We start from the raw sequence: 18,743 nt of genomic DNA, 5'->3' as shown, positions 1-18,743 counted from the left end.
AATTTCTGATAGGACTTGAACCTCAGTAATTGCCAATGTTCTTTTATTCCAAAACAATATCAAAAGGTTGTTCTTTTATCATCTATATTTTTACTTCCCATAGAAAACAATTTAAAACTTTACATTCTGAAGGTACAAAATCTTAGTTTTAAGAGAGAGTTGTCAAACAGAATGGAACAATGCATAGGATCATAGGCAAGTAGGGCTGGAAGGGACTTCATCAATATCTCAATCCAAGCTTCTGCATCTCAAACCCAGCCTCCTCTTGCTTTCAAATGTTTTGCTAATTTATGGGAATTTAATGGGTGAAAGTTGTAATGAACTACAGGGATCTGAACCTCCTTTAAATTAACCATTTTGAATCCTCTTCCAGGTGGTGTGCTCTGAACATGACTATTTTCTCTGAACATGACTACCCATTTGAATCTGTCTTTATTGATTTATGTAAAGTAAGTTTACTAGTCTCAGACTAAGGACATAAATACAATCCTATTCCACCTTGCTTATGTCCTTGAAAAACAGTTAATACAAAAGGTGGGTGAGTTCTTCTACTTTTCTGTGACTCAGTCTGAAGAACAAGGTGGTGGTGTGTTACAAAAGTAGAACCAGTAATGGATATTTATGGACTTGAACAGGGTGGAATAGAATTGCACTCCAGCACTAAAGTCCATTTAGATGTCCAACAGCTGGAGTAGAACCTGATCTCTAGGTATCCACAACTAAAAGACTTATTGACTGTCCATATCAGCATAAAGAACAAGGAATAAATGAGCTTTCAGAACAAGTGGTAGCTCCATAACTCATTGTTGGTGTGCTGTGGTGTAGGCAAAATTGTATACTGTTGCTGCCTGTACTCTGTAAAATTCTGACTGCATTGAAGTTCCAGGCGATTTTGCTATTGACTGCAGTAAGGCCAGGATTTCACCCAGAATGCTTCTGTCTTATCTCCAACTTTGGATTAAAAGAAACCCTCCTGTCTGTAGCCCCCAGATTCTTACAATATATTGTAATTTACTCTGATTTGAATAGGGTGACCATATTATTTTTAAGGAAATCCAAGACACTATCCCTCATCCTCTCTGGCTGATCCTCACTCCCAGCAGGAGCGGTGCCCAGCCCAGCCTGACCCCTGCCTCCAGCCACTGCTTAGGTGGAGCCAGGCTGGGCAATGTGGGTGGGGTGGCACTATCTGGGACTTTTATCTCCATTTTCACCAACTAGCCAGGACACTGGGACAGCCTATGAAATCTGTCCCAGCCTACAAAATCAGTCTTGAAATTTATCCTGGCCAGACTGGAACATATGGTCACCCTAGATCTGAGAAATATTGCACTTTCTGAACAGTTCTATGCAAAAGACCTAAATCCAGCAATACTAGGGGATGAAAGCAAAGGTTTCATTTAGTTCCTCAGGCACACTGTTTTGTAAACATAAACTGTGCTTAATTATGACAAAGTTTTTTTTTGTCTTCTTCCTTTCTGTATCAGGTTTAGAAATCTCCTGGGATGGGGACAGTTTTGTTGAAGTCATGGCAGCACCTCATTTGAAGGGCAAACTCTGTGGTTTATGTGGCAACTACAATGGACACAAGAGAGATGACCTGATTGGAGGTGATGGCAATTTTAAGTTTGAGGTGGATGATTTTGCTGAGTCCTGGCGCATCGAGTCAAATGAGTTTTGCAGTCGCCCACAGAGGAAACCTGCACCTGAACTGTGCCAAGGAAGTGTGAGGGTAAAACTCAGAGCCCACCGGGAATGCCAGAAACTCAAAGCCTGGGAGTTTCAGAATTGTCACTCAACAGTGGATTGTACTAACTTCTACCGGTAAGTGCAGTCCACTAATGAACCAGGAGGGAGATAATAGAGAGCTGCTGAGTGGAAATATAAGGATGCAATCCTGTACTCATTTTCAGTTTAGGAAAGACAGAGAGCCAGTACTAAGAACACACTTTGAGTTGAGTTTGATTGACTTCAGTAGAACTTAACATGTATATTGAGAGTTAGGCATCTGCTAAAGAACTTGCCTGAGTCAGGATGTTTAACTGGAAATGGGAAAGCTGTGAGAAATAGAATAGCTATTATTAGGGAAAAAAAGTAACATCATAATTGTCAGATGAAAAAATTATCTTTGAATTCCAAAGGAGGAAGCTAAAAAAGGCCACAGAACATGTCACTGTATACAAGACTCAGTTGTGAAGCTCACATTGACTGTGACACAAGATTTTATCCACAGTGTCTCTTTTTTCCCCCAGTTTTTTTTTAATTGATTTTGTTTATGCAGTTGTATGGCAGTTTCCTAGGTTATGAACTCTGCATTTTGGAGCTTAAAAGGATACAGTTAACACAATCAGTGGTGCCTTCCTCTTCCATCCAAGGCACAAAGAGAAGGAAGAGAACCCAGAGATCTTGTTTGAGTAATTTATTTAAGCCTTTTTTTCATTAATATGCCTCCAGACTAAACCACAGTTAGATTTTCTGCTCTTTAATTATCATGATTTTATTTGCCCCTCTCCCAGTAAGTATAATCCTATTTTCTTTTGATTGCCTGACATAAAAGATAAAAGCAAACTTGGTCATAATTGTGTGATGGTGAATGGAACTAAATCTATGCTCGCTGCTCTTTGCACTTGAGCACATCTGCTGAAATATGGGGATCACGTGTAATGACTTTTTAAAAATGACTGCATTTCCCTTTTGAATTGCCTTTCCTTTTCTTCTGTCATGAGAAGGGAAGACTTTTACCCACTCTAGCAGAATATGATTGTGCACCAAGACATGCTAGAAAGGTAGCACACCTTGATCTTTAAGCTACAGCTGTCAGAGTGCTCGTTCTATTACAGTATCTACCTACAGTAGGAACCTGCAAAGAGTGAAGGACACTCTGCATACAGCTTTTAAGATTTCATTTTCCAGTGATGTGGTGTTCAACAGAGGGCATTAGAGATGCAAATGCACACGTGGACTTGCTGAATGCATCTCAACAGTATTCCAACCTCATTTCTACCACGTGCAGGTAAGTGGAAAAAGGAAAAATTGAAAAAGGCACAGAGAGAGATAAGCTATAATAAATCAAATGCTATATTTTCCTCTTTCATTTTGCAATTTTTGCTCCCCTTTTTTTAAAAAGGGACTTATATTTAATTTAGTTCAAGGTACTCCCTTACATCATCAAAGTAAGTAATTTATAGGTTGGCAAGGGCAGGCAGAAAAGCCCTCTGCATCCATCCATACATACAAAATTACCGTGGGTCGGGGGGGAGTCTTTCTTCAATATTGTATTGCATCAGGTCTGGAAACACAAAGTAATAAAGCAAGTATTTGACTCATGTTTTAGGAAAAGAGACACTTGAAGACACTCAAACTTGGAATAAACATCAAATTCTAATGGATTAATTTCCCTGTCAGGGCCTTGTTACACATTATGTTGTGAGTCACACAAGTGTTGATCAGTTTTAGTGCTAGCTTGGAGTTTGGAGCAGTCACACCCTTAGTCTAGAAACCTTCTCTGACTATTTCCCACTTTCACAGCTGTGACTTGCTACTAAATGGCTGGTGAGTAGAGGCAGGACTAGGAGCTGGAGCTGTGACTTGCCACCAGGGCTAGAGACAGACATTCAAAAAGCCAGAGCCTGAATTGATTTAATCGTTGCAGGCTTATCTAACCTGCAGAGATTGAACAGGTTTGCAAGTGGACCGACATTCACTTTTGGTTCAGGAAATGAAGGCACATGCCTGCAGTGGCTCAAGATAGAATCTGGGGAGAGGGAGGGGTGCTACAGTGAGCTTTCCCTTCTGTTCAACAGTGTTGAGCTGTAGGGGGTGGGGTGTGGCCAGGCCCCGGCAGGACACTCTGATTAGGGAGGGGTTTAAACCCCAGCCCTGGTCTGTACATTCCCCAGCTGGGGTATGCCTAGAGTGGGAGCCCTTGCAAGGAGTGGGAGTGTTGCCAGACCCCAGCTCCCACCTAGCACTCTGAGGCAAAGAGGGGTGTGGGGGAGGGAGGACTGCTTGTGTGGAGTGCATGCATTTGTTGATGATACTGAACTTTTCAATCTCCCTCTCCCTGTTCCTTCATACTGTCTGCAGCAAACTGGTGGCACTCAAAGGTCCCATGCATTGCAAACCAGGTCATTTGTACTCGGCCTTGGTGAGGCCGCAGCTGGAGTACTGCATCCAATTTTGGGCTCCACAATTCAAAAAGGATGTGGAGAAGCTTGAGAGAATTCAGCAAAGAGCCATGCGCACGATCAGAGGTCAGGAAAACAGACCTTACGATGACAGGCTGAGAGCTATGGGACTCTTCAGCCTGGAAAAGCGCAGGCTCAGGGGTGATCTGATGGCCACCTATAAGTTTATAAAGAGTGTTCACCAGGATCTGGGGGAATGTTTGTTCACCAGAGCGTCCCCAGGGATAACAAGGTTGAACGGTTATAAACTCCTGCAAGACCGTTTCAGGCTGGATATAAGGAAGAACTTCTTTACTGTCCAAGCCCCCAAGGTCTGGAATAGCCTGCTATTGGAGGTGGTTCAAACACCTACTTTGAATGCCTTCAAGAGAAGTCTGGATGCTTTTCTTGCTGGGATCCTATGACCCCAGCTGACTTCCTGCCCCTGGGCAGGGGGCTAGACTCGATCTTCCGAGGTCCCTTCCAGCCCTAATGTCTATGAAATCTATAAAATCTATTTCTCACACCTCTCTCTGTCACCTCTTGAACACTGTCAGATTGTGGCCTTTGAAGCAAGTCAGAAGCCAGAAGGGAGCTTATTAGAACACATCTCTCTCATTAGTTCAACTTCTTCTGAAACAGCTTTTTCCAAGGTATTTGTAAGGAAGAACAGAGGGACATTACCAGTTGACCTGATGATTAGCTCCAAAAGCCCCAAGTGGACACTGTTCTGTCTGCCTTTGTTCTAGTGAAATTGGAGATGCACACACATAGACACTCTCAGCATCAGCTAGCTTTGGGGTGGCGTGACTATGACAAGATGCCATTTGGGGTCTGTGCTGTTGGGGTCCAAGCTGTGGGAGAGCAACAAGGAGGAAGGGAGGGGGGCAGGGAGAAGCCATACAGATGCTATTGTGCCTGCAGTCTCCTCCTCCTCCCCAGCTAGCCAGATCTCCAGCTAGGGAGGAGAGGGGCAGGGCCAGCCCTGCTCTCTGGAGCAGACAGCACAGCCCAGCCCAGGGCTGAAAAGCATGCTGGAATTCTGGGGGACTGTGATTTAATTTAAACCAGAAAGGGGTCTGGGACGCAAGTTCCATAAACCAGTTTGACCCAAATCAATTAAATCTGATGCTACAGTCAGCCAGGTTTATCTTAAGCCAGTTTCAGCCATTTGAAACTGGTTTATGTGCACTGAACTTATGTTCTGTTACAGGTTTAAACCAGTTTCTGATAACTTAAGCCAATTTGGAGGACTTCAGCTTGGGTGGTACAAGTGTATGGAGTTGCCACACCTCAATGGAACAAAAACTGGGTAGTACGGATCAGAAATAATCCTGCCCTGGAGTGGCATAACTTTGAGCTGTATCCTGAGCGCATAAAACCACTTCAAGGTGCTAATGTGCGGACAATCCAGGAGTTAAGAGCTCCAGGAGCCACCCAAAATTACCATGTTCACAGGCTTTAGGATGCTCAACTAGAGTTATGGGAATCAATCCCAAAATTTAAGTGAATCTTAAGAAGAGAAATTGAGTAGAGACTCTTCATTTTCAGAACCAAGTTCAAAATTTGCAGAGAATATTATATTTGGTAAACCTATTATTTTCCATATTAGCAAATTTTTTGCAACCAAGTAATGATTACCTGTCTTGCATTTCTGGATGGCCACATAAGCCTTTTCAACACAAAACTTCACCCAAATATACATTAAAAATGAGTATTTTATGAGACTTCCATTTTTGTGAACAATATGTATTCAAAATATTGTTGGCACAGCACATTCAGAACCAAGTTATAAAGTTTGTAAAAACAGTTTTGATTTACAATTTGCACAAATATTCAGAGAAACTGTTTAACAGCAGCACCCACATGATTCTATCCCTAACATCTACTTGTAAAATTTTACTTTAGGTTTTATTCAGGTTTTTTCCAATTGCATCGTTTAAAAGGATAAACTAAGCCACATATTGGAATATTATAGTCTCTGAAGTAAAAAAAAAAAAAATAAAGTATCAAGTATTTTCACATTCATTCCCATCTGTCCATCTACATTTTAATTGAATTGCTTGAAAGCATGAACTTGCATCCACTACCTTCTTTCCTCTATATGGTTCCACCATTTTTCTATTTACATTAGTGAAATCATGAATGCTAACCTGCCTTAGTCTTTCTCTCCTGCATTATCAACACTATCTCATTTTCAGTACATTGATCTTCAAGTGGCCTACTCTTAATAAGAATTCTTAAAAATAAACTCAGCAGGAACATTACAAATTAGGGCGTTTTTCTCCATATACTATAAAAGGCAGTGAACATAGTGTCACAAATGCTTGTCTGACATTGTGCTGCTGATGAGAGATTTCTATGAAGGTGTTTTAAGTTCAGTTTACAATTCTCTCTTTTTAAAGCTGTAATTTATCCTTTTGTTAACTGTCCAAAAATGTAGAGCAAGATTGTCTTAGTTATTGGATTAAATAGGCACAGTTAATACTTTATTGAAAGCCAAGATCTAGTTGTAAGAGTGTGGGATGGAGAACTAGTAACTCCTTAGTTCTCCTGCTTATCTTGATATGTATTTGGTGATATATGGGAAATCACCAAGCACCTTTGTCTCAGTTCCTACCTTATTAGGAGGCTGAGATAACAGGATCAGAGGAAAGTAGGGCTGAAAGGGAGCTTACAAGGTCATCTAGTCCAGCCCACTGCTCAAAGCATGATCATCTCTGACTAAAAACCATCCCAACCAAGTGTCTATCTAACCTGGTCTTGAAAATCGCCAGGGATGGAGCTTCCACACTTTTCTAGGTAGTCTTTTCCAATGCTTGACCACCATCATAATCAGAAAGCTCCTCCTAAAATCTAACCTGAATTTTCCCTGCTGAAGCCTGAAGCAGTTGCTCCTATTTCTGTCTCCTACATTTATGAAAATAAGCCCATCTCTTTCTTCTCTGTAACTTCCCCTCAAGTATTTGAAGACTGTTATCAAATTTCCTCTCAGTCTTCTCTTCTCTATACACTAAATAACCCTAGTTGTTCCAGCTTTTCCTCATAAGTCTTGCCTCCTAGGCTTCTAATCACTTTTGTTGCTTTGTGTTGGATTCATTCCAAACTGTCCACATCCTTCTTGAAGTGTGGGACTCAAGACTGGACACAGGATGCATCTACACAAGATGCTACATCACAGTAGTGATGAGCTACATTGCCATAGCTTATTGCTACTGTGATGTAGTGCTAGCAGGCACAAACCGTAATGCTGATGCTACTGTGCAGTAGCATGTGAAAAAAACCATGCAGACTTGCGTGGACTGGCACAGTAACGCCAGTTACTACACAGTTATTTAGTCATTGCTTAGCAGTAACTGGTGTTACTGTGCCAGTCCACGCTAGTAAGCAAGTACTAAATGACTGTGCAGTAACAACTGTGTGGTCCAGCACACATGTAGACGCACCCACAGAAACATAGCTTGATTTGTAAGTGACACACCTGTTAATACAACTCAGTATGCTGTTTGGCATTTTTTGCAACAAGAGTACAGTATTGGCTTATATTTAGCTTCTGGTCTACTGTAACCCCCAGGTCCTTCTCTGCAGTACTGTAACCTGGCCACTCATCCCCAGTCTGTAGATATGCATGCAATTATTCCATCCCAAGTGTAGCACTTTGCATTTGTCTTTGTGGAATCTCATCTGATTTATTGCAGATCATTTCTCCAGTCTGTCCTGGTCATTCTGGATCCTTGCCCTGCCCTCCAGAGTATCTATAACTCCACCCAGCTTGGTGTTGTCCACAAATTTGCTAATTGTGCACTTGATCCCATTGTCCAAAACATTAATAAAGATACTAGACTATACTGGACCCAGGAAAGACCCTTGGAGAACCCCACTTAATACCTCTTCCCAACTAGACACTGAGCCATTGATGACTACATGTTTAATTTGATGATCCAATCAGTTATGTATCCAGCTTACAGATAAATAATGTTGTTTGGGGGGGTTTTTTGGAAAATGGATTCTAAAAAATAAAAAGTGCTATATCAGAAATAAATATTAGAACTTTAGAAAGGTTCAGACTACAATCTAATTTTTTGTCTATCTTGTTTTCTAAAATTCTTGTAAAATTTTGTTCTGTAAAAAGACAAATGATTTATGGGCTCTTAATTGTGAAGGGGAATTTTTTTTGTTTGCTTGCTTTACGTTTTATTCTTTTGAGGCCATGGTAGTTTTTCAGTACTCATGAGTAAGACTGTAAAATAATCCTGAGTTTAAGCCTTCTGAACATGTAGGAGAAAGATTTATTTAAGTGAGCAAACAACATCAATTTTTCAGAAGGTAATGGTAAAGTCTGAGTTACGAAAAACATTTTAAATTACTGCTGGATATTTAAGAGTATATTTGCTAGTATCCTGGGTAACACCTTATGTGCAGAGCCAAAAGAGAATTATGTGACATAGGCCCAGATTTTTAGAAATGTTTATGTAGATTGTGTTTGCAGAAAAGCATTCAGTCTTCTGGTGTTTGTAATTACTGTAGACGTACACAGTGGTTATATTCACAAGTAACTAGTTAAACAGTATGCAGTAATCAGTGTCTATGCTAACATGTAACACAAATGCAGGAAGGTGTTATGAATCCTACTGTGCAGTAAAACCCCTAGCTTCAGGTTGTGCAAGCTGTACAACTAGCTGTCCAGTTATGCTAAAAAAACCCTAACTTTATATTTTGAATTAGGCCACAACATTCAAATTAATTGCCTATTATTTTCTCTTGTGTAATTGTCACATGACCTATAGTTATTTTACCTTGAATCGCTATTTTAATCGTATCTAGTTTAGGATAAAATAGAAAAAAATTGATTGATAACCCAGTAATTGACCTTGTCTGATTTAATTGCTTAAGCAATTATATTCAGGAGCTGCAAATATCTTAGCCCCAGCCAATGGATGAAATATTCATCCTGGCTTTGCTGACAATATTCAGTATTAACTCTGCAAATTAGCTAGTATTTCAGTTAAATGATACCATGTATTTAACATTACAGACTTTCTGTTATTTTAATAATTCCCATAAAACTATAGAGAAAATGCTGTTGTTTAGAATTATGACATAAAAATTCTGCTATTGCACAGGCACAATTTTCATTTTATAAGGTTAGCTGGGTTTTCCAGTTTCTAGTTCCCAAAGAACACATAAGCCTTCTCACTAGCATTACTAAATGAAGTATTTTCTTGAGAAGACAATACAGAATTGTAGAGAACTGTAATTTTGGTGATGAAGGTCCTGAGTTCTATACCCAATGCTGACTATGAAGTTCAGTAGCTGCTAAATGTGAAACCTATATGGTTATCACTATCATGGTGCTGCCTTAATCAGGGGGGGCATTGGCCCCCCAGTGACCAGTCAGCGACTGGGAGGGTGTCCCCCCACAGCCGATCTCCCCGACTGGGGGGGAGTGCCCCCCTGCAGATTGCTCCTGGAAGTGGCCACAGCGCTCCCACTGCCCGGCCAGTGCTTACAGGAGGGGCACCGGCGCTCCCGCCTGCCCCCCTCCCGCATGTCGCCCGAGCAGGAATTGCGTCATGTCAGGGGGTGCACTGGCACTCTCAGGGAGTGCACATGCACCCCCTACATGTTGCCACTGATCACTATGCTAATCTAGTGAGATTGTACAAAGGGAAATCTAGGTGGAAGAATGGTTACTAAAAAAGGCAGATTGAAAAGATATTTTCAGAAGTGGAGCTGGAATATCTGTATCATGCTGGAAACTGATTGCTGAATGAGTAGTATTTGTACTTAACAGCCTGCCCAATATTTTCCATAATATTCTTAAATTCTGTCTCTGAACAGTAGCTATCTAAGGTAGATGAGCAAAGTGTGAGATTATCTGATACTATCATGTGGCAGGGAATGCTTCCAAGATCACGAGTCTACTCTTCTTCTTTATGCACAATCAATGCTTATCCTTGTCTCAGGATTAAAGCTGGTTGGAAAATGTACTGAAGAAAACACCTTAGAATCAACAAAATTTTGCTAAATCCAAAGCAGGGCTTTGAAAGAAGCCAGGTGAGTCTACCTCATGGCAGAGAACCTGGAAGTGTGGCGTTCCAGAGTGAGAACAGTCCGTCAGTCCCAGACTCTGGGACCCACCCTGCAGCAGCTTGATGAAACTGAGAAGAATAACAAAAATGTCATTTTTGCCTAGCAGCTGCAGAGCCTGGGGAGCTTCTGGCACAGAGGACATTTCAGTGCAAATGGAACTGAAACCAAATATGAGAAAAACAACATTTTTTGAAAAATGGAAACTGTTTTTCAGCCAACTCTATTTAGGGTTTCTGACCTTTACCTCCCCTTGAAATTACCTGCTTGCATTAAGTGCTTCATAATTAAGGCTTTCTTTACAGAAAAAAATCTGTTTTGATTTGCTCTACTTATTTGGGGTGATTCTTTGTGGATCCATCTTGGTGAAAAGTGCCAGAGTATAAACCAGAATGTGTAGGCATTTGAAGAGCTGGTGTTTATAACTCTTCGACGTGGTGCTTCAGAATAAATTTCTTCTGGAGGATCATCCAGCCTGGCTGGCCATCTTCTCTCATTTGTAATTGAATATGAATTGGGATCATTCTCAAAACCCCTTCTAAATGCCAACTACTGACATGACAGAGCATCTTGCACAACACCAGTTGAGTTATTTGCCTATGGGCAAAAGGCATTGTGACACACAGTGCTTAGACCATCCTAACCATGAGCGAGAGAAAAAAACAAACTTTGTGGTATCAGATACATTCAGTGAATTTCAAGAGCAAGTATCAAATGTGCTCATCTAGGTACTGCTGGTGAAGAGTACTGCAGAGCACCAGAGTACATGTATATAAAACCCATAGATCATCTCTATTCTAAGCCTCCTCCTTGAAGTATTTTTCATCTGATTTGACATAGCCAAGAAGGAGTACAACCTGCCAGAAATACTGTTTAGATTTAAGGATTAGAAGTTTAGACGTGGACAAATAGGTTGAGCGGCCAGGGAAAGATAAATCTGAATCTGAGTTGAGCTCAGTTATCCACAGATCACAGTTTCCCCTTCATCTTTTCCCCCATACCCTTCCCCTATGGGGTATTATTCACTGTACTAAGCCCCACACTTGTGTCTGTTTAGAAAAGTACCTCAGGAATCTCAGGCTACAAAACATTCTTTGCTTTGTATCAGTGGTTATTACAGCTGTAAAGCATTGAAGTGATGCCAGAAGATTCACAGATGTCTTCTTTCCTGCTGAGGTATTGGGAGTTGGGAAGCGGGGAGGGGGCTAAGAAGGACAGCTTCAAAATCTGACAAGACTGTGGTGTTGGACAGACACCATTCACCTGGGACTGTCCATAGATTTCTTCCAGTCTGAGAAATGCATGCTTCCCCGATGACCCACTTTGTGCTTCCCTATATGGAAAGTTAATGATTTTTTTAAGGAAAAGATTTTATAGGAAAACCAGATGAATCAACACACTGTTCTGTGATTTAAACCTTGATATGTTCCCCTTGTTTCAAAGGATGGCACGTCTGGAATGCTTTTGCCTTTGCTTACCCTAATTACATTTTGAGAATGATAGCTGCACCTGCATTAAGTGAGTTGTTTTCTAATACGTAGCAACAGTATTCTGAGGCTTTCTGTCTTTTCAATGGTTATTTGTAACCCGTACACATATACCTATATATGTATTTATTACAAAAAAAATCATATCCAATAAAACTTCACTTGCTTTTGGTTTATTACCTGACTGTGAAATTTGAGTCAGGTGTTTCATAACAAAATGCTGTCTCTCTACTCTTCCAGTGTCTGGCAGATGTGAGGCTGGATATGTGAGGTCAATTGAATATGATGAAATTGATCCTGATAAGCAGGAGGGAACATCTAATGGAATAAATTGGGACCAATCTGTTTGCCAATATGATCTGCAGTTTTGGAGTCATCATAGTGTTAACTGATGTTCTTGGATTGCTTTTTGATAGCGGTGGACAGCAGCTCAGATACTTTTTTTCATCTATAATCAATTTGGAGTGTGTAGGTAAAATCCTGGTGCACTGAAGTCAATGGAAATTTGGCAATTCACTTTAGCCGGGGCCAGAACTTTGTCTTAGGATAATTCCTGGCCTGTCTAGGCTTCACTAACACTAACTCGTACCTTTGCAAGTCCACGTCTAGCTTTCTACAATTTACTGAAGCAAAATCTAGAAAAAACACTGACACATAGCCTCCCTGTTTATCATGTATCCCATAAAGTATGCTACAGTCTGTGTCTTGTTTGTTCTCATGATTTGAGGCAAAATGTTTGGTTCAGGAGGATGAGGGTTTTATAATGGAAGACTTGCACTTTTGGACCATCCTTCCTCTGGAATACTCCAAGGCTCAGGTGAGGGACATTTATATTGAATCTGAGCATTGCTGCTTTAGCAAGGAATTCCCTTACTCAAATTTTCTTTATTAGGCCTTGATGTAACAGTATCCTTAGCATGTAGTTCATGTTAAGCATAAGTGGTCCCAATAATTGCTGAAAAAATGGGAAAAAGAAAAGCCAAACAAACTTCATATAAGGTTGACTTACTAGAAATATCGATGTGAACATTTTAATGACTGTGAAAAAATCTTCTTGATGTTTTACTAGGATACCACAGAGTCTGATTTCTATAACCAAAAGGACAACAGGTGTTGGGAGCACCTTGTAGGAGGACTTGGAGATGGCCTCCCTTTTGAAAATGTTAACCGCCCCTCTCCCCACCCCACCCCACCCCCCCACCCCCAGCGCTATATAGTACAATTTGATCTTTTCCCAAGTCCAAAGTAATTTGCTGTTCCTAAACAGCTGCAAGGATTAGTGTCATTTCTGACAGGGACGATTTGGAAAATAGTGTCCACATCATCAGAGACAGGAAAATCATCCCAAGTCTCCTTTAAACACTGTAGAATTTTAACTGTTGCTGCTATAATCCCCACACTTCTGGTCTCATTTAGATATACTTCTGGGACACTTCTGTAGTAGGGGATATATATATATGTGTGTGTGTGTATATGTATGTATATACATATATATATTAGTTTAATTTTTATGTTTTAGGTCTAAAGTAACATGGATTTGTAAGTAAGGTCCAGAGATGCTGAAGGGATGGGAACCATCTATAAATCTCTATATAATAACCATATGATTTGCTATCCCAAACACCAGCTGATCAAGGTCAAATTCTGCCTCTGGCAGAGAACAGAGTCTGTTGCTAGGAAGATGAAACCTGTGCATAATGCCATGATGTAGCTGACCAACTGTGCTGTGTCATACATAGGAAAGAAAATCCCTTTCGAGCCCTTGAGATGCTCAGTTTACATCTTGATGCATGACATTTTAATTACATTTCCCTTAATACACATAACTACAAAGCTACTATATTTCAGCCCCTATTTAAAGCCACCTGCAGCATATTCTCCTTAAATTAGACACATGGCAAAGATGACCTAAGGAAATGTGAGCAGACAAACAAGTTGTGTTTATGGGCATTATTTGAAAAATAAGTTTGACCTAGTACTCCTGTTATTCTTATTAGTACATGTATGCTTCCGGTAAGGCAACCAGATTTTCATAGTCATTGCAGGTGGTCTGTTGTGGCAAACCAAGAGGACAGTTTGTGAGGGGGTGAAAAAGGTTTGCTTAGGAGTATTTTCACAGTTGCAGAAGAGCCAGGAAAAAAATGTCTCCTTTTCTCTTATTTTTCAGAGAAGCAACCTGTCATACTCTCCTTCCAGTGCCATACCTAGACTCCTGGCAGCCGCAGGCAAACTTTTAGTATGGGGCCCCCCTTTGCCAGAGATAATGATTTTTTTGTTGCAAAAGTCTTTATCACATCTGTAGGTATCAATGTTTTTAAATAGCTTGTTCTCAATTGATAACATTGCCAGTCCCATACATGCATATATATGTCAATATTAAAACTTTTTTGTGCAATTGTAATTTTTTTTCATTTTTGTGCCCCCTTTCTGTCTGGGCCCTGGGTGGCCGCCCGGTTTGTCCATGCCTTTGTCTGGGTCTGCCTCCTCCCCTGTTGTCCTGAAGACTTGAGTGTGTGTGTGTGTGTGTGTGTGTGTGTGTGTGTGTGTGTGTGGGTGGGCGGGCGGGCGGGCTGCCTTGGAGACTTTAGAGTTGGCATCACTCAAAGGCTTCTTGTGGCCTTCAGTGGTTTACAAAACTGATGAAAATGTGGGCCTTTTTTTGTAAATCCCATAGGATCAGCTGTAAAAACTGGGATATTCCAGTTGTCAGAGACACATGGTGACCCTTGCATTATGTATGTAGTTTAGTAGCAATCTGCAGTAAAAAGATTGTTCCCAGGAGTACTGAAATAGGAGGCTGTGTTCATATGCTCTGCCTTCTTAAGTGCTTGCTTGATTTTATTCCACATTATCTCCTTGCTATTTTTCAAGTATAAAATGTGAACTAGATTTCTATAATAAGCCTGGTTTCTTTCCACATTTATAATAAATGCAAAAATTGCCCTCCCACTATTATTTTATTAGTTATATACAGCATTAGAAATCAGCATCCCACAGGAAATTTCAGGAACCGATTTTACTACCATCCCACATGCAGAATGTTGATGTGAATGGAAGCTGAATTTACAGAACAGCTACAGAATAACGCCTCAAATGTTTAGGAGGGCTATAAGGCAAGAGAGTAAAAGCAAGTAAATTGAGAGAAAGTATGCAGTTGAGAAGATCAAAAAGTGGTATGTTTATTAGGCTTATGTAAGAAGATACGTTTTATCAATCTGGTAGTTCAGCTTTGACAATAGAACATGTAGTTTGTTCTTAGGCATAGTATAGGAAAGTAACCTTAAAAGCTCAATCCTGCACTCATTCCCATTTGGTCTACTAGGCTCAGTACAGATAGTCAGGAGCCCAAAGCTGAATCTATTTAATCTTTGTGGATTAGTCTAAATTGTGTAGAGTGAACTGATAAGCAAGTGAACAGACATTCACTTTTGATTTCAGAAATGCAGCCACATACCTGTGATGGTTCCGGCTGAAGCCAGGGGGGCACTAGAGCCTGCCTCCCTGCTTGGCCAGAGCAGAAAGCTTGGGCTAAGGCAAGCCTGTCCACCCTGCAAGGGGGAGAAGGGTGGGAAGGAGGTGCAAAGCATCATTGATGCTGGGGGACTGTGAGTTAACTTGAATGTGGAGGGAATCTGGGATAGAAGTTTAATAAACTGATTTAACTGAAATCAGTTAAGTCTGATACTACATCCATCCAGGTTTATCTTAAACCTGTTTCAGCCATTTTGAAAGCGGTTTATGTGCACTGAACTTCTGTTGTATTACAGATTTGAACCAGTTTCTGATCACTTATACCAGTTTAGGGCTAGGGACAGAAATTATGCATAAAGGTAAAATTTCTAGAGAAGATGAAAATGCTAAAAATGGAGTTAGAGCAATTGACACTTGCATTTCTGTGTATTCCTTCAACTAATATTCCATCTACCTAATATTTCTGAGACATGAAAACTGAAAGAAATCCAGCACATGAAAATTAATATCAAATTATTTTTCTTATGGCTTTTCCAGAGAAATCTGTTGCAAATGGTAAGGTATTCAGGCAGCTGACTTTTGTACATCAACTCTCAAGTGAGGTATGCAGTTTACAGAGAGAATAAGTGCTTAAAATTATGTGCTGTATGTGTGGATCAAATCAAAGACTGTTGAAGAAGGTGGGTATCATGGCAATGGAGAAGTTTACAAAATTCATTTGCTACATACTTATATATAGCACTTTAAATTTTGAAAGCACTATGCAAATATTACCTAATTAATTGTTACCACTGGATTTGTGCTGGATTTGTTTTAGCTTTCATGTCTCAGAAAAAAATAGGTAAATGGAATATTAGTTGAAGGAATACACAGAAACACAAGAGCGTCAATGGCTCCAAATCACTTTCTCTAGCAGTTTAGTAGACCAAATGAGAATGAGTGCAGGATTGAGCTTTTAAGGTAACTTTCCTATTTTAAAGTTGGGAAAATAAGAGAAAGAGAGGAAGCTCATAGCCACATGAAAAGTCACAGACGTACATATGTCATGTATGACAGTCCTTTATTGAAAATATCATAGGGCCCCAAGCAGCAACACCTCTCTCTACTTCCTTCCTCCAAAGTGCCCTTCCTTGGAGGAATAGGAAAGTACCAATCCTATCCACAGGATGATCGATTTTATAATTTTTTAAGGAAGTTGAATCTTTTTAATCCTGTGGCCCAGAATGTTGGTCTTGGCAATAGCAAGGAACTGATTTGTTTGTGTCCCAATTACTGTGCATTTTTCATGGATTAGGAAGCTTCATAAAAACAGGCCAAACTTCAGAGGAATGTAAGAAAGTACAGACCTCGTCATAATGTGTCATCGTTTTCTCTTGGGCAGAACTTGCTAATAATGTCATTGTAATAGTGTTCAGAATCAGGAACCTGTATGGCAACTTAGGAGATAAACTTACTCAGGTGCTTCAGGCTTGAGCCATTAAGACCAGTTGCTTAAGGAACAGGAAGAGGGACTATCTTGGCAAAATGTTTGAGCTCTGGACCTAAGGACTTAGGCCTAGTGGGGAAAGTGTAAATAGAGAGAAGGTTAGTGAGCTCAGTCTGGGGAACATTTTATTTACCTATGTGATCTTTTTTTAACTGCTATTCTCTGCTTGATTTATGAAGCTGTCCCTTGATGCAGTCCCTGTTGATTTTAAGAATTTTTCTTTTCTTCTGCTGAGTTTTTTCACCAGTTTGTTGATACCATGGTGAAGTAAAACACATGTAGGCCCTGGTTTGCAGAGGCACCTACAACTTTAAATTACTTTAGCTGGAGTTATGGGTGGTTAGCACTTTAAAAATCAGACCCCTACGCAATATGGTGTAAGAAACATATCTCATGAGACTTGCTTCTAAAAGAAAAAGTCTTCTGGTCTGGAAAGCAAAGGAGCATTTTCAGGTGATACGTAAGAAGATGTGATGTAAACTTTTAATTTGAGAGATATACACAAAGAAGACAATAGATAATAACTGGCCTGCAATTAAGTCATTACCTCTTGCAATGGACTTACAGGCTAGGGACAGAAGTTACACAAAAGTTTAAGTGATCAGAAACTGGTTTAAACCTGTAACAGAACATAAGTTCAGTGCATATAAACCAGTCTCAAAATGGCCCAAACTGGTTTAAGATAAACCTGGTTGAATGTAGTATCAGACTTAACGGATTTGGGTCAAATTGATTTATGCAATGTCTGTCCCAGCCCCCTTGCTGGTTTAAGATAAATCAGAGCCCCCAGCATCCCAGCATGCATATCAGCCCTGGGCTGGGCTGGGCTGTCTGCTCCAGAGAGCAGGGCTGGCTGCATCCCTTTCCTCCCTAGCCAGAGCTCTGTCTGGCGAGAAGGAGATGGAGACTGCAGGCCCAGCAGCACCTGTCAGCTGGTAATGTCCCTCTGCTTTTCCTTAAAGATACATTGGTAAAACCTGTTAAGAAGAGCTTGAATTTTTTTGTTTTTTTGATGGGCTGATAAGATTTGTGTTCTGATAAGCTCCCTGCTGGCTTGCTTCAAAGGCCTCAGTCTGACAGTGTTCAAGAGGGGACAGAGAGAGGCGTGAGAAATGACCTGGTTTGCAATGCATGTGAGTGCATTGAGTTTGCTGCAGACAGCATGAAGAAGAAGGGAGAGGGAGATTGAAAAGTTCAGTATCATCAACAGATATATGTACTCCACACAAGCAGTCCACCCTCCCTGCCACCCTTTGCCTCAGAGTGCTAGCTGGGGGTTAGTAACACACCTGCCCCTTGAGCAGTGAACATGCAGGGTGGGGGGAAAGGGAGGGGAAAGAAACCTGGCAAGGCTGCTTCCTCCTTCCACCCCAGACACATCCCAGCTGGGGACTGTGCAGGCCCAGGTGGGGGTTTAAACCCCTCCCTAAACATAGCATCCTACTAGGGCCTGGCCATGCCCCGCCCTGCTCAGCACTGTCGAAGGGAAGGGAGGGCTGCTCTAGTGCCCCTCAACTTCTAGCCTGAGCCATTGCAGGCATGTGCCTGTATTTTCTGAATCAAAAGTGAATGTCTATCCACTTGCAAATCAATTCAATCTCTGCACGTTAGACTAACCTGCAAAGATTGAACCTATTCAGGCTCAGGCTTTTTGAATGCCTGTCCCAAGCCATAAAGGCTCCACAAGCTTCTAGACACCAGTGACGTACTGGTGGTATTTTTGTCATAGGTTTAAAATTTGCAAGCATTGTTTTTGTCATTTGTATTCTGGATTCCTAGGAGTTCAAGAAGTTTCAGCTATTTGTTTTGCCAATGAGCCTCCATTGACTTCATTGAAGTTCAGTGTTGTAAACTGGAATTATGCAGTGGTAAATGCAGTCCATTAGTTTGTCGTCTTTTACTTGTCTGCATACATCTTCCAACTACGGTCCTTCGTATAAACCATAATCTATGTTCCAGGCTCAGCAGACTATATCTCTGGCCAGGATAGTGGATTACCATATGATTTCTGGAATGGGAATGTATACTATGTTGTTTTCCTAC

General features: G+C 40.8%; 1 protein-coding gene across 3 annotated transcripts in view; it reads left to right on the top strand.

Moving 5' to 3' along the window:
* The window catches only part of BMPER (BMP binding endothelial regulator), a 242,062-nt gene that overhangs the window by 156,156 nt on the left and 67,163 nt on the right, over positions 1-18,743 (top strand). For all 3 annotated transcript variants that reach the window (XM_059728689.1, XM_019483425.2, XM_014602611.3), the window contains one exon: positions 1,488-1,824. In XM_059728689.1, the coding sequence (XP_059584672.1) occupies positions 1,488-1,824 (337 nt within the window). The remainder of the gene's footprint in view (positions 1-1,487; positions 1,825-18,743) is intronic.

Source organism: Alligator mississippiensis, chromosome 5, assembly GCF_030867095.1.
Source record: "Alligator mississippiensis isolate rAllMis1 chromosome 5, rAllMis1, whole genome shotgun sequence".
NCBI lineage: Eukaryota > Metazoa > Chordata > Crocodylia > Alligatoridae > Alligator > Alligator mississippiensis.
Note: the sequence above shows the minus strand (reverse complement) of the source record. Positions and strands in the feature narration are given on the sequence as shown.